Raw genomic sequence first — 13,649 nt, 5'->3', positions numbered from 1 at the left:
CCGCCATCTCTAATGGCAGACACAGTTTTGCCAATAGCTGCTTGGTTTTCATTTTTGAGGGTCTCACGGAGGTGTCACATATGGACTGCACACTTCCTGGGAGTAGAGCACAGTTTGATCCAGCACCTCTAACTTCCCCAGCTCAGGGCCTGCCTTAGGAATGGGAACCTCTTTTATCTCCTCTCTAGGAGAGAGCTAGCAAGACCATCAGTAACCGGTCAGGTCCCCCAACTCAGTAGGAAGCAGGACAATGTAGCAGTTAATTTGTGGCTTCTGAAGCTAGCTGATGAAGGTTCAAATCCCATCCCTTGCTAGTGTGGCATTGCTCAAGCTATCCCTTCTGTCGAATGGGGGTAATAATGATTCATCTCCCTTAGGGTCCTTATAAGGATAAGCCAAATTGGTTTGCATAAAGCATTTATTTACAGCAGTACTTGCAACAAAGTAAGTGCTATATAAGTATGAGCCATTTTTATTACCATAAGCAAAGCTTTCTACATTGGTTGACTTGACAAACTGCAGGGCAAACTTTTTTCTCTTTGGAAATCATTCAGCAGGCACTGTTTACATCCTTTCACTGCCATATCTCTAGCTTTCACCAAATCTGCCACACATTCCTGCCTTCTCTGTTGGCCTCACTTCGATTCTCCTACATGCTTCCAGTTAGCCAGCTAGAGGATTTTCCTGTCTCTGGGAATCTTGTGGAAAATCTTGCATTTTGGTGCACACCCTTCTTCAGTTATAATGATATACCTTAAAAGTTTTACATTTACAAATGTCTATTTTCACACTTTCATTCTAAAATAGAATCGATGATGACCTTTTCTCCCAGTTCAGCCCCATGAAAACTCATTTTTCCGTCTTTTCTTTTCCTCCCAGCTCCTAGACTTCCTTTGGAGGAGTGGCCTAGGTGGTGGGGCCCAGGGCTGAGTAACTGATACTCCCAGGAGTTCCCTGGAGAAGACAGGGCCAGAGGGAGAGCTGGGAAGGTGGTGACATTACAAAGACAAATGCATGTTACAGATGAGGCAACAGCATTATACAAGGCTGAGGCGGAGACCCCAGCAGGCCTGGGCCACGTTGTGGTGGGGCAGGGTCTGATTCACGATGAGGCAGAGGTGAGTCTCCTTCCTTCTCCTTCTGATGGGTTGGTGGAGTTACAAGCCATGGAAGGAAGGAAGGGGTCCCAGATCCAGACTTGCTCTGTCTGAAATCCAGGGCTTCTCCCAGGGACTGGGTCAGCCACCTGGGGAATGGGAATGGGGGTCTGAGCTCAAACATGGTGGGGTCTGAGCTCAAACATAGTGTAGTGAACAGGACACCAGACCATGACTCCAAAGTCTGGTCCTGTCCTAGTCCACTCTTTTTTTTTTTTTTTTTTTTTTTAAAGACAGAATTTCACTCTTATTGCCTAGAGCTAGAGAACAACGGCAGGATCTTGGCTTACTGCAAGCTCCACCTCCTGGGTTCAATTCTCCTGCCTCAGCCTCCCGAGTAGCTGGGATTAAAGGCATGTGCCACCACGCCCAGCTTGTTTTCTGTTTTTTTTTTTTTTTTTTTTTTTGTATTTTTAATAGAGACAGGGTTTCTCCATGTTGGTCAGGCTGCTCTCGAACTCGAGACCCCAGGTGATCCTCCCGCCTCGGCCTCCCAAAGTGCTGGGATTACAGGCGTGAGCCACTGCGCCCGGTCTGTCCTGGCCCGCTTCTAACTAGTTATATACGCTTGGGTGAGTCACGCCCTCCTCTGTCAGTTTTCCTTAATGAGGGGATTGACTCATTTAGCAACTTTCAAGTGTTTTATCCTACTGAAGAGCAAGCTGGACCAATACGTTCCGCAGCTAAAATCAAACAAGAGTCTCTCCCTAGACCTCTGTAGAATAACAACAACAGCAACAATAATTAATGTACAGAAGTTTCACAATGTAAGTTCTCCCCCCATAAATATCTCCAAATCAGTGGTACCTGCTCCCCTATAATACAAATGGAGTCTGAGTCTGAAAACAAGTCATATCTAATACATTTACAGATTAAGAGATACACATGCTATTCTGCAGTAAGGAACGCGGCTTTCAGATGGTTTTCCACCTGAAGAATTCTGAGAGACATGGGGCCAGGTGGACACCGAGGCTCTTGCAGTGTGAAGTCTGACTCCTCCCTGCGTTTTCAGGGAACAACGGATACAGGTGGAAGGACACAGCTTCCGGGAGCTGGGCGGTCACGTTCCCACTGACTTTAACATTTCTGGAGACACAGCAAATACGGTCGCATTCCCCAAACTCAACCACTGATCTGAAGCAGCCTCCGTGATCCACCTCGAAGAACGCCTTTCCGTACTGGTCCCGCACACCTACAGCTCACTCTCACAAGGACCCCACCCTGGAGTAAACGGACAGACGGTTCCCACCGGCGGGGCTGGGCCGGGCAGGCTGCAGAGGAGAGCATGCACTTGAAGTATCACTCCGCCCCTGCCTCACAGGCTCCTTTTGACTTTTGGGTGGTGGAGTGAGAATAGAAGGGACGCTACTCTACATCATGGAACCCCCAAACGCTCTCTCTGACTAGCCACCCGAGGCTGCCCCGCTCTCCCTCCCCACACTCTGGGGTGCGGGAGCGCTAGCTCTTAACCCCGTGGGTGAACAGCGACCTTGGAACCACACCGAGGCGGCAGGGAGATCATGACGCAGCCGCTGGGGTCTGAAAGTTCTTCTCCTCCATCCCACCCTGCCAGGTGGAGAAGACGCGGCTCACTGCTGCTTCAGACTGGAAGTGGGGAGGGGGTGGGGGGAGCAGGCTCTGGGTTACCCTCGGTGATCCGAGGAGGACAGGGAGGGCTGGCTCTCCTGGGCAGGAGGTAAGGCACTGGCAGGGGGAGGACGAGGACGGCAGGTGCTATTCTGCAAATTGGGGACAATTCAGTCCTGCTACATGGATCCGTGAAAGGAGGGCTTCCACCTCAACCAACCCCTTAGATCCAGGGTGAGAAACTGTGGGCTTGGTGACAGGGATAGCTATGGCCACCATCCACTATTCTTCTGTGAGGCTGTTTTTGTCTGTTTTCCTCCTTGGGTCTCTCAGCAGGTGGGTTCGTGCCTGGTGCTCCAGTGATGGGAAGAAAACCCGCCTCACCACAGCTACTGCCCGTGAGAATATAACCAGGGCAATGGAATGTCGGTGGGCACTGAAGCGGGTGGGTTGGGAGCTGTGGGCCGATTATCATGAGTAAGCAGGAGAGGGAGACCCCACTAGGCTCGGGACATGGGGGGCCTGCAGTAGGGGGAGGTGCAGGTGTCTCTGTCCCTGAGGAATGGATGCATTTCCCCTGCCTGTTCCCTCAACACCAGTCAGCAGCCACTTATGCAGTAGTGGGGGCGTCTCTGGGCAAGGCCCTGCCTCCAGCCTCTGCCCTCTGCCCCCACTTGAGTTTCTTTGTCAAACAAACAGCAACTCCTCATGGCTGAGGTCTCAAGGGACCGGGGAAAGGCCTGCAGGAGAGGGGTTAGGTTGAACAGGAGAGAGAATGGGCTGGGTGGACAGGGGAGGTGGCAGAGGAGAGGCTGAACCCCAGACAGGGTGAGGAGGGCTGCTGAGTAGCTGCCAGCCCCGGGCCCGGCACGTGGCCCTGGAGGAGCAGCCCCACCCAGGCACCGCCTTGGGCTGTCCTAGTCAGGAGATCTCATTGCCAAACACTTCGAGCACGAGGGGCGTGAGCTTCATGCTGCATTCAGGCTGGAAGGAGAGGCAGCGGTACTGCTTAGAGTGCTCCTCATTGAGGCTGCGCAAGTCGGCCAGCTTCTGGATCATCTTGGCATAGAGCAGGTGGCTGCCCGGGGGCGGGTGGCGGCAACGGATGTAGGTCTGCAAAGTGTTGGACAGGCGGTCCTGGATGGCCTCGATCAGCGCGGCGTCCTGCACCCCGGGACGATCTGTGGACAGGGTGGTAGAGGAGAAGGCACAGGAGCTCTGAGCTGGGCCCCTCACTGCTCAATCCCCCCACCTCCCACCCACACAGACACTCAATGGCAGCACCCCCTAGGCCACCCCTCTATGACTGCTGACTGGTGATACCACTGCATGGCCCCAAAGCCCTCCAGTGACTTCTCCTTGTATTTAGGATCCAGTCCCAGGTCCTTCCATGGGCCCACCTGGGCCTGTCTCTGCCTGGCCTTGCTCTCTGTCCATGCTCTGTCCATCCCTCAGCATTCTGATGCGCCGTGCTCTCTGGTCACCAGCCTTCACATCTGTGTTCCCACTGCTTGGAACTCTGTTCTGCTATCTTTGCCAGACTCTTACTGATCCTTCGGGTAACAGCTTAAAAGGTCTTCCTCCAAAAGACTCCTGGCAACACTCTACCTCCGTGACCCAGACCATGTCAGCCTACCTCCTTCTACCATTCTCTAGTGTCACTTACTTTATTTTTAAAACTCTTGCCATGTTAGGAATTAGCTGTTAAATAGCATTTGTTTAATGTTTCCATCTAAGCTTCATGGGAAAGGAGCCTGTGTCCTGTTTGCTGTTGAACCCCAGTACCTAGCATAGTGCCTGGCACCCAATAGGTGCTCAGTAAATTGTTGCTAAGTGGATGAATGAATGAGTGAAGGCTGGCTGGGCAGGTGTAGGGGAGCCCACCTCCATTCCTTGAGCCTCCAGTCCAGGAAAGCATCCCTGGGCAGAGGCCACTAGCTTGTCCCCTGAACACAGCACTGGCTGAGGCAGGGCCATCCCTCTTTGGACCTCATCACCAACATCATGTCCCCAAGGTTACAATAACTTCCTCTTCTGCCTTTTCCCCCTCTTCTCACCTCTAACCAGCAGAAGAGGTCAAGGGTCACAGCACACTGCCTCCAAAATCAATCAGGTAAACTGTATAGGCAGAACTATCTCTCAGGCTCCAGGGTTTTGTACCCTGCCCACGAGAAACCTCAAATAACAGGAATGTTGAGCCCAGTTCACACAAGAGCGGAGCCTGAGTATTGGGAACGCGCAGGGCCGTCTGTGGCTCGAGGAACCCTGCTTATCTAGTTTCTCAGAATCCCCCCTACGAATCGCCTGCAAACTCTGTAAGGCAGAGCCAAGGGCGGTGAGGGGCACCTCAGCATCCACACACCACTGGGGCTCTGCAAATCAGCAAAGTAGGCATTTCCCTCTCTGCCTCTCCTTTTGCTACATCTCCCTTCAGGTTGCCCAGCTGGCCCTCAGCAGGTCTTCGTCCTTCACGCTCCCTGCTCCCCAGGTCCCCAAGCTCCTCCCAGCCTGGCCCCATACCTGGGGAGACGATGCAGATGGCCATGAGCAGAACATGCTCCTCCTCATGCAAGTTCAGCTTCTTCAGTCCCACCTGGAACTTGATGAGGGGCTCAATCAGCTCCAGGTTGTGTCCAGCTGTGAGAGACAATGGCCAGGTACTGTGGGCAGAGCTGAGGAGCCGCCCACCCACCTCCAACCCCATGGGTCGGATCCTCACCCTTCTCTCCCTGTTGGTGCGTAACTCCCTCCCATGTGTCTGATTGGAGCCCAAACCCCAGGAGGGGTAGACACAGACTCTGGGCGCTGGAAAAGGTGGAGGTGGAGTCCAGGCATACCTTTGGTCACGTCACTGACGCGGTACTTGTAGTCCTGGTTGCCACAGGTCCAGGACATGTCGTCCATGGTGAAGGATTCATTGGAGCGTAACATGATGACCTCAATGGCACTTGACTTCAGCAGCACGATCTGGTCCTCAGAGGTGAGGTCTCTGCAGGGGAAGGAGGAAAGGAGGTCAGGTTACCAGTCAAGGCCTTCCAGACACACAAATCAGTTTAGCATTTTGACAGGTATACACCTGCTGGGCGCCAACATGTGCCCTGGGTCTTTCATCGAGGAGCTTGCAGCCTGGCTGGAAGGGACAAGAGTGTTCCTTGAAAGAGAACAGTTCAACACTGTGATCATGTGCCAAGGCCGGAAGTGAAGTAGCTCAGTTACTAAGACAAGGAAAACCCAGAGGCCAAGCAGCCAGAGCTGTGAGGCACAGGAAGACGGAGCCCAGGGAAGCTCCCAGCATTGAGGCATGAATACCGCGGTCTGCAAAAGGTAGGACCACAGTATCTTCAAAAGCACCCAAGTTTTCTCCTCCTCTCCCTCCTCCTGTCCTCCAGTCCTTCTCAGTAGTAAATTCAGCCAGCTTTGTCTCCAGGATGTCTCTCAAGCTGCTGATCTTATTTCCACTCCTACCAGGAGTGCTCTGGTTCAGAGCTCCAGCGTGGTTTCCAATAGCCTCTTACGGGAATCTCAGACTTGTGTCTCTCCAGTCTGTCATTCATCTTTCTTACCACTGCTGCAGGTCAATGTCCTTTCGTGCTCAGAAATCCTCACTGCCTCTCAACACCCTAGGTTCAGGCCCATACTCCCTAACTTGGCTCCAACCTCTCATTCCAACTCCCTTTCCCATGGTAAACTCCACCAACCTTCCATTCTAGCGGCATCATGCCACTCCACATTCAGATGCTGTGTGTTCTCACTGTGCCTTTTTTGTTTTTCTTGAGACAGGATCTCACTCTGTTGCTGAGGTTAGAGTACGGTGTTTGATAATAGCATGTTATAGCCTCAAACTCCTGGGCTCAAGTGAGTCTCCCATCTCAGCCTTCCAAATAGCTAAGACTACAAGCATGCACCACCACGCTCAGCTAATTTTCTTTTATTATTATTTTTAGAGACAGTGTCCTGTTCTGTCACACAAGCTGGAGTGCAACAGAATGATTATGGCTCACTGCAGCCTCAAACTCCTGGGCTCGAGCAATCCTCCTGCCTCAGCCTCTTAAGTAGCTGGGACTACAGGTGCATACCACCACACCTAGCTAATTTTTAATTTTTTTTTTTTGTAGAGATGGTGTCTCACTATGTGGCCCAGGCTGGTCTCAAACTCCTGGCCTCATGTGATCCTCTCATCATGACCTCCCAAAGCACTGGGGTTACAGGTGTGAGCCACTGTACCCAGTCATCACCACGCCTTTGAGCATACTACAGCTCCAGCCAGGAATACCTTTCTAATGCTCCATTTTGTTTTTCTGGTCCTGAATCCACTGTGTTTTCCCTTGGAGCCCCGCACCCTCTGACTCTTCAGCACAGTTAGGGCCATGTCTTTGTGACGCATTGAACACTGCTGGTGCTCTTATTTTGCCCTTCTCCTCCAGTTCTGCTCTTTACATGCTTGTTTTCTACTTTTTTTTTTTTTTTTTTTTTTAAGACAGAGTCTTGCTCTGTTGCCCAGGCCGGAGTGCAGTGGTGCAGTCTTGGCTCACTGCACCCTCCACCTCGCAGGTTCAAGCAGTTGTCCTACCTCAGCCTCCTGAGTAGCTGGGATTACAGGCACCCACCACCACGCCTAGCCAATTTTTGTATTTTTAGTAGAGACAGGGTTTCGCCATGTTAGGCTGGTCTCAAACTCCTGACCTCAGATGATCTGCCCACCTCAGTCTCCCAAAGTGCTGGGATTATGGCGTGAGCCACTGCACCCAGCCACTTGTTTTCTACTCTTATTTGTAAGTTACTTGGGGGCCAGCACCTCCTCTTAATCACCTTTCTGCTGCCCACACAATGATCATTGAGCCCTCAGCACAACAAGAGGATTAACAGAGATGCGTTGATGAGTTGAGAGGCCAATGACTAGTTCCACTATTCTGAGTCATGATTGGGCTTGTCTGCACAACGGCGAGGAAAAGGCAGGGCTCACAAATCAGCTTGCTTCTGGCTTTTACTCTCTTTCTCTTCCTGACTGTCTACTTCCTTCTGGATATCCTGTAGATAGGCTGTCATCCCCTTGATGGCTGCATGTTTGTATATAAAGTCAGGAAGCCGATATTGACTGATGAGAGTGTTGTATCAGTGGGTGATAGATGGTGGGGAATGAGAAGGCTTGCATGATCAGGATGGCCAGCAAAGGATCTATATTGAAAAAAATCACAAAGTGCTAGAGTTGGAGGGCCCCTCTTAGGAGCTCTTAGAGGTGGCTCCTACATAACCACTGTAGGACTCTCCTAGGGTCAGGGAGCTCAGGGCCTCTGGACACAGCCATGGAGTTGTTAGCGCTGAGATTAATGGCCTCTTCTATTGAGCTACAACCCACGTGATGGTACACTCATTTGTGGTTTACAGTTTTGTACTCAAGAAACCCAGAACCAGACTTCTTCACTAGCCATGGGACTTCCTTCGAACCATAGCTAATGGAGTTTTTTAAAAAGGAAAACTACTGTGTCCTCCTTCAGATAGTCTAATGACACAATGTCTAAACATCTCACCATCCTTGTCACTTTTCTCTAGATACTCAATCCACATTTAAAAAACAAAAATGAACACCATCCCCATTTTTGATTTGACTCATTATACAAGTAAAACATACTCATTATCAAATCTTTGGAAAATACATAAAAATGTAAAAACAAAATAAAATTGCTCATAACCACACTTTACATTTCGGTGTATTTTCTTCCTGTCTTTTTTTTCTTATTTTTGTTTTTATTTATTTTAATTTTTTTTTTTTTTTTTTTTTAGATAGAGTCTTGCTCTGTCGCCCAGGCTGGAGTGCAGTGGCGCAATCTCGGCTCACTGCAACCTCTGCCTCCTGGGTTCAGGCAATTCTCCTGTCTCAGCCTGCGGAGGAGCTGGGACTACAGGCATGAGCCACCACACCCGGCTAATTTTGGTATTTTTAGTAGAGATGGAGTTTCACCATGTTGGCCAGGCTGGTCTTGAACTCCTGACCTCAAGTGATCTGCCCGCCTCGACCTCCCAAAGTTCTGGGATTATAGCTGTGAGCCGCCGTGGCTGGCACCTTCCTATCTTTTTTCTATGCAAATATATATATATATATATATCTCCACACATATACATAGAGAGAGGGAGTATATCTTTAATATACTGGAGCTTATACTAATTCTTTATCCTACTTCCTATATCACTCAAAATTCTTTAGCCCAGTTCTTAGAAGGTTGCATACTGTTACATCATAACAGTATACTCTAAGTTATTGAGCCAGTCTTCCATTTATCTATTTTTGAACATTTTGATTGCTTCCAATTTTTGCTATCATAGGTAATTCTGGGAGGAATATCTTTATACGTAGGCTTTTGTTCAATGCCCCACTCCAACAGATGGCCAGCAGTGAACACACCTTCCACGGGTGCAGACCAGACACTTCAGTGGGATCACTGCTTTTGTGATCCAGACATCCTGCTGCTAGGAACAGAAGCCCAAAACGACCCCAAATGACTGCCCACAGCCTGGAAATACAGGGCCTTTCTATATACAGCTCACAGCCAGGACCAGGGATGGTGGCGGGGTGGGAGTAGAGGTGGAGTTACAGGGGAAGCCACAAGAGAGCTTGTTCCACGATGATAGACACCAACACGGCTCCGTTCCCCCTCCCTCACCTGTGCGACATTTACACCCTCCTCCGTCTTCACGCCTGCAGCCACTTCTGGGCACCCGAGATGTGACTGGAATTGTGTTGCTGTTTCATCTTTCCCACCCCCACAGGCAGAGCTCGGCCCCTCCCCTCCCGCATTCCCACGGTTCCTCCAGCAGGCTTCTAGCAGGGCTCTTATCTCCTTGCAGCAATTGTTTACATGTCTATCTCTTTCATCAGACACCAAATCCCTGGATGCCAGGGACTGTCTTCTCAACAACTTTTGTCCCTCACAGTTTATGTAAGAAAGCTATTTGTTGGATGGATGAAGAAATGAATGTGGAGAAAGGGCACAGCACGAAGGAAGCGTGATAACCCCCAGGGCTCTTCCCTGGGTATGGAATGGCAATGAAGGTGAAGGCGTTTAGCAGAAGAGGGCAGGGCTGCAGCTGATGTGGCCTGGTCTCTTGTGCACTTTACTTGGCAGTGAAGGCTGGGGGTCCTAAGTCCTGGGATCTAAGGCTGCTCCTGGCCATTTAGATGCTGCTGCTGACGCCACCTCCTCGGTGCATTTCATTTGCAGTGCCAGCAGGGAGGGAGATTTGTGGGGTGAGACTGAGAGACTAAGGGAGGAGAAGTGGGAGGAGAGAGCAGGCAAGGCCACACTGTAGCGCAGTTCACACCCAGAGCAGCCCATCCAGCCCCACCCCACGTTGGTCTCATGCCCACATTGGAGACTCATCCTGTGCCCCCACACACCCACACAGAAGTCTCATCCTGGCTTCCCCACACCCTCCGCCCCTGCCTACAGGCAGCAAGATCAAAGCCACCAGGGACGCAGCCACTGTTCTTCTATGTCTTGGAACAACAGAACCCCTAAGTGTGGAAAGCAGCAGAACCAGAGAGCTGCTGGGCTGGCCCACGCTGGGCCCAGTTGGAGCCTGGTTTTGGGCTCCAGTCCAGGCTCAGCATCACCTCTGTCCAGCCACAGAGAGTGTCCATACCAGTGTCCCTGCAAGCTCTCTTAGCAAGGCCTGCTCCATTTTCATTGGCATACCTTCTGATCTGGGACTTCTCAAGTCATGCTGAAGACAGAGAAGCCAACCCTAGCATGTTCAGGATCAGTTTAACCCATTTTGCATCAATGGCTGGGCAGCTCCTGTACCTGCCCATATGCACCTCACTTTAGCCATGAGTTGCAAGGACAGACTAGGGGACAGAGGGGAACATGATGAAAGGAAGAGGGCACACTTCAATTTAACCTCGTGAAGAGAAACTGAGAGTAGTACTATTTGTGTCAGGGTCCATGTGGGAGGGCAAGGGATAGGGGACTTGAGCATGGGAGAAAAGTGGAGGCTGGGGTTCCTTAGTGAAGGGGGCAGCATTGGAGTAACTGATTCAATGAGTAACTTTCTTTTTAGGACAGCTTTCCCGTGTGTGCAATCTCAGCCTCCATTGGAATCACTGAACCTCAGTATCTGGAAAGGGTCATGAGGGCCCTCTGTCCTACTCCCCACTAGAGCAGCGAAAGATGAAGCCTGTGTAGATGAGTACTGCTGCCTGACATGAGGATGGAAGCCGAGCGCTTCCGTGTTTTTTCCCTAGCCGTTTACATAAAACAAGACTTTGGTATATGTGGAGTTTGCAAACAGTAACGTGAAGCGTGGAGGAGGGAGTTGGAACTCGTGCTCTATGGAATGTGTTGTCAGTTCCAAGGAAAGGCTCTGAGGGTAAACCCTGTGCTCAGAGCAATGCCTGACTCACATGAGATCTGTCGCTTCCTCCTGCCTGCGTGCCTGCCTGCCAGAGGGGCCCTCGCTCCTGTCGCTACAACCAAAATGTGCAATGCGGTAGAAGTGTCTCAGCACTGTCTGCCAGTTTTCTTTTCTTCGCCATTTTCACATTAATTCCAGAGGAAGAGCATTGAAAAATTTCTGGTATTTGGATTGGTGAGAGGCATAAAATAACACAGAGCCAGTTTTCTCAGGGCAGAAACGAACTGGAAAGTTCTGGGTTTAACTCTGTGAATGACCATCATCTCACTGGCAAGGCAGTAATTTAGGCAATAACTGATGGCTTTTCTACACAGCTAAGAGGTTCACAAACGGATATATGGCACCTCATGTCTGCTTCCATCCAGAGCCAGCAATGTTAACTCACTTTCCAGCTCCCCGTATTCCAGCACTGAATCTGAGCATTAGTATCTAGGAAGCATTTTGCTCCTTCTACCGGAAATACAGCTATTGCTGCTACTTAAAATGATAATAACATTGCTTAAGATCGATTTACTTATCTTTCTCAACCATATTGTTTATGTATTTTATGGCAATATGCCAAATGAACTTTTGGGAAGAATTAAGGTACAAACATACATAAATATAGCAATCTCCCAACACATCTACTAAATGTGTCAGTACTCTATTGTTTTAAGAATATTGGCTGGGCGTGGTGGTTCACGCCTGTAATCCCAGGACTTTGGGAAGCTGAGGCCAGCAGATCACTTGAGGTCAGGAGTTCGAGACCAGCCTGGACAACATGGTAAAACCCCGTCTCTACTACTAAAAATACAAAACTAGCCGGGCGTGGTGGTGCGAGCCTGTAATTTCAGCTACTTGGGAGGCTAAGGCAGGAGAATTGCTTGAACCCGGGAGGTAGAGGTTGCAGTGAGTTGAGACTGTGTCATTGTACTCTGGCCTGGGCAACAAGAGGGAAAGTCTTGTCTCAAAATAAAATACAAAAAATTAGCCTGGCATGGTGGCACACTCCTGTAGTTCCAGCTACTTGGGAGGCTGAGGCAGGAGAATTGCTTGAACCCAGAAGGTGGAGGTTGCAGTGAGATCGCACCATTGCACTCCAGCCTGGGTGACAAGAGCGAAACTCTGTCTCAAACAAGAAAAGGAAAAAAAAGAATATTAACACTGTATGAGCATTTAAATATAAGTATTATATACACTGTTAGTGTTACAACAATAAAACATGGGAATAAATGAATGAAATTTATATGAGTGAATTGATAAAGGAGGATCCCTTCTCCAGTAGAACTCCTTATACTTACCTATTTTGGCAAAAAATGTTTCAGTATGGTTAGGAAATGGTCTTTATTTTTTTCTTTTCTGAGACGGGATCTTGCTCTGTTGCCCAGGCTGGAGTGCAGTGGTACAATCATGGCTAACTGCAGCCTTGACCTCCTGGGCTCAAGTGATCCTCCTGCCTCAGCCTCCCTAGTAGGTGGGACTACAGGCATGTGCCACCACACCCAGCTAATTTATAAATTTTTTTTTTTTTTTTTGTAGAGAAGAAGTCTCACTATGTTGCTCAAGCTGGTCTGGAATTCCTGGGCTGAACTCCTACCTCAGCCTCTCAAAGTGTTGGGATTATAGGCATGTGCCACCACGCCTGGCCAGGAAATGGTCTTTAAATGGTCTTCATTTTGGTGAAGGATGCCGGGGTCATATATGCCAGGAAACCTGTCTTTCTCCAGGATTCCCAGACTGTTTCACAAGTCTACATGGCCAACCCTTCTCCTCTCTATCACTTCATTCTACTCTCAGAGTTGGGGTGTGGAGGAATCATGTCGTTGAATTTAAAGAGATAATATGAGGATGCCAGTCAAGCCAGCTGGAGTAACACAACAGTGAGCTGGGAGTTCTAGGCCTGGCTCTGACGTGCTGGCTCCAACACCAGGAAGGGATCCTGGCTGGCCATTGGACCTTTCTGGGCTTCCACACCATCATCCAGAAAGTGAGGGGATGGACTAGCTCTCCAGTGCTGGCCTGCAGAGTAATGCAGGATAGGCTGCACTTCATAATACAGATTTCTGGTCCTACGCCAGAGGTTCTGATTTAGCGGGTCTAGGGTAGGGCCTGAATCTCTATTTTAAAAAAGCAATGGAGGCTGGGTGTGGTGGCTCATGCCTGTAATCCCAGCACTTTGGGATGCTGAGGCGGGTGGATCATTTGAGGTCAGGAGTTTGAGACCAGCCTGGCCAACATGGCGAAACTCCGTCTCTACTAAAATAAAAAAATTAGGGCAGGGTGTGATGGCTCACGCCTATAATCCCAGCACTTTGGGAAGCCGATGCGGGTAGATCATGAGGTCAGGTGATCGAGAACAGCCTGGCCAACATGGTGAAACCCCATCTCTACTGAAAATACAAAAATTAGCCGGGCATGGTGGCATGCACCTGTAATCCCAGCTACTTAGGAGGCTGAGGCAGGAGAATCGCTTGAACATGGGAGGCGGCGGTTGCAGTGAGCCGAGATAGCGCCACT

General features: G+C 50.0%; 1 protein-coding gene across 3 annotated transcripts in view; it reads right to left on the bottom strand.

The window, feature by feature from the left end:
* Positions 1 to 400: 400 nt before the first annotated feature.
* LOC105470057 (vitamin D receptor) overlaps positions 401 to 13,649 on the bottom strand; it is a 70,253-nt gene continuing 57,004 nt past the window's right edge. For all 3 annotated transcript variants that reach the window (XM_011721785.2, XM_011721782.2, XM_071071821.1), the window contains 3 exons: positions 5,582 to 5,733; positions 5,265 to 5,381; positions 401 to 3,925 (listed from right to left, as the gene is read on the bottom strand). In XM_011721785.2, the coding sequence (XP_011720087.1) occupies positions 3,666 to 3,925; positions 5,265 to 5,381; positions 5,582 to 5,733 (529 nt within the window). In that variant the 3' untranslated portion in view covers positions 401 to 3,665. The remainder of the gene's footprint in view (positions 3,926 to 5,264; positions 5,382 to 5,581; positions 5,734 to 13,649) is intronic.

This window comes from Macaca nemestrina, chromosome 10 (genome assembly GCF_043159975.1).
Source record: "Macaca nemestrina isolate mMacNem1 chromosome 10, mMacNem.hap1, whole genome shotgun sequence".
Lineage (NCBI taxonomy): Eukaryota > Metazoa > Chordata > Mammalia > Primates > Cercopithecidae > Macaca > Macaca nemestrina.
The sequence above is the reverse complement of the archived record's forward strand: the minus strand, read 5'-3'. Positions and strand labels throughout refer to the sequence as shown.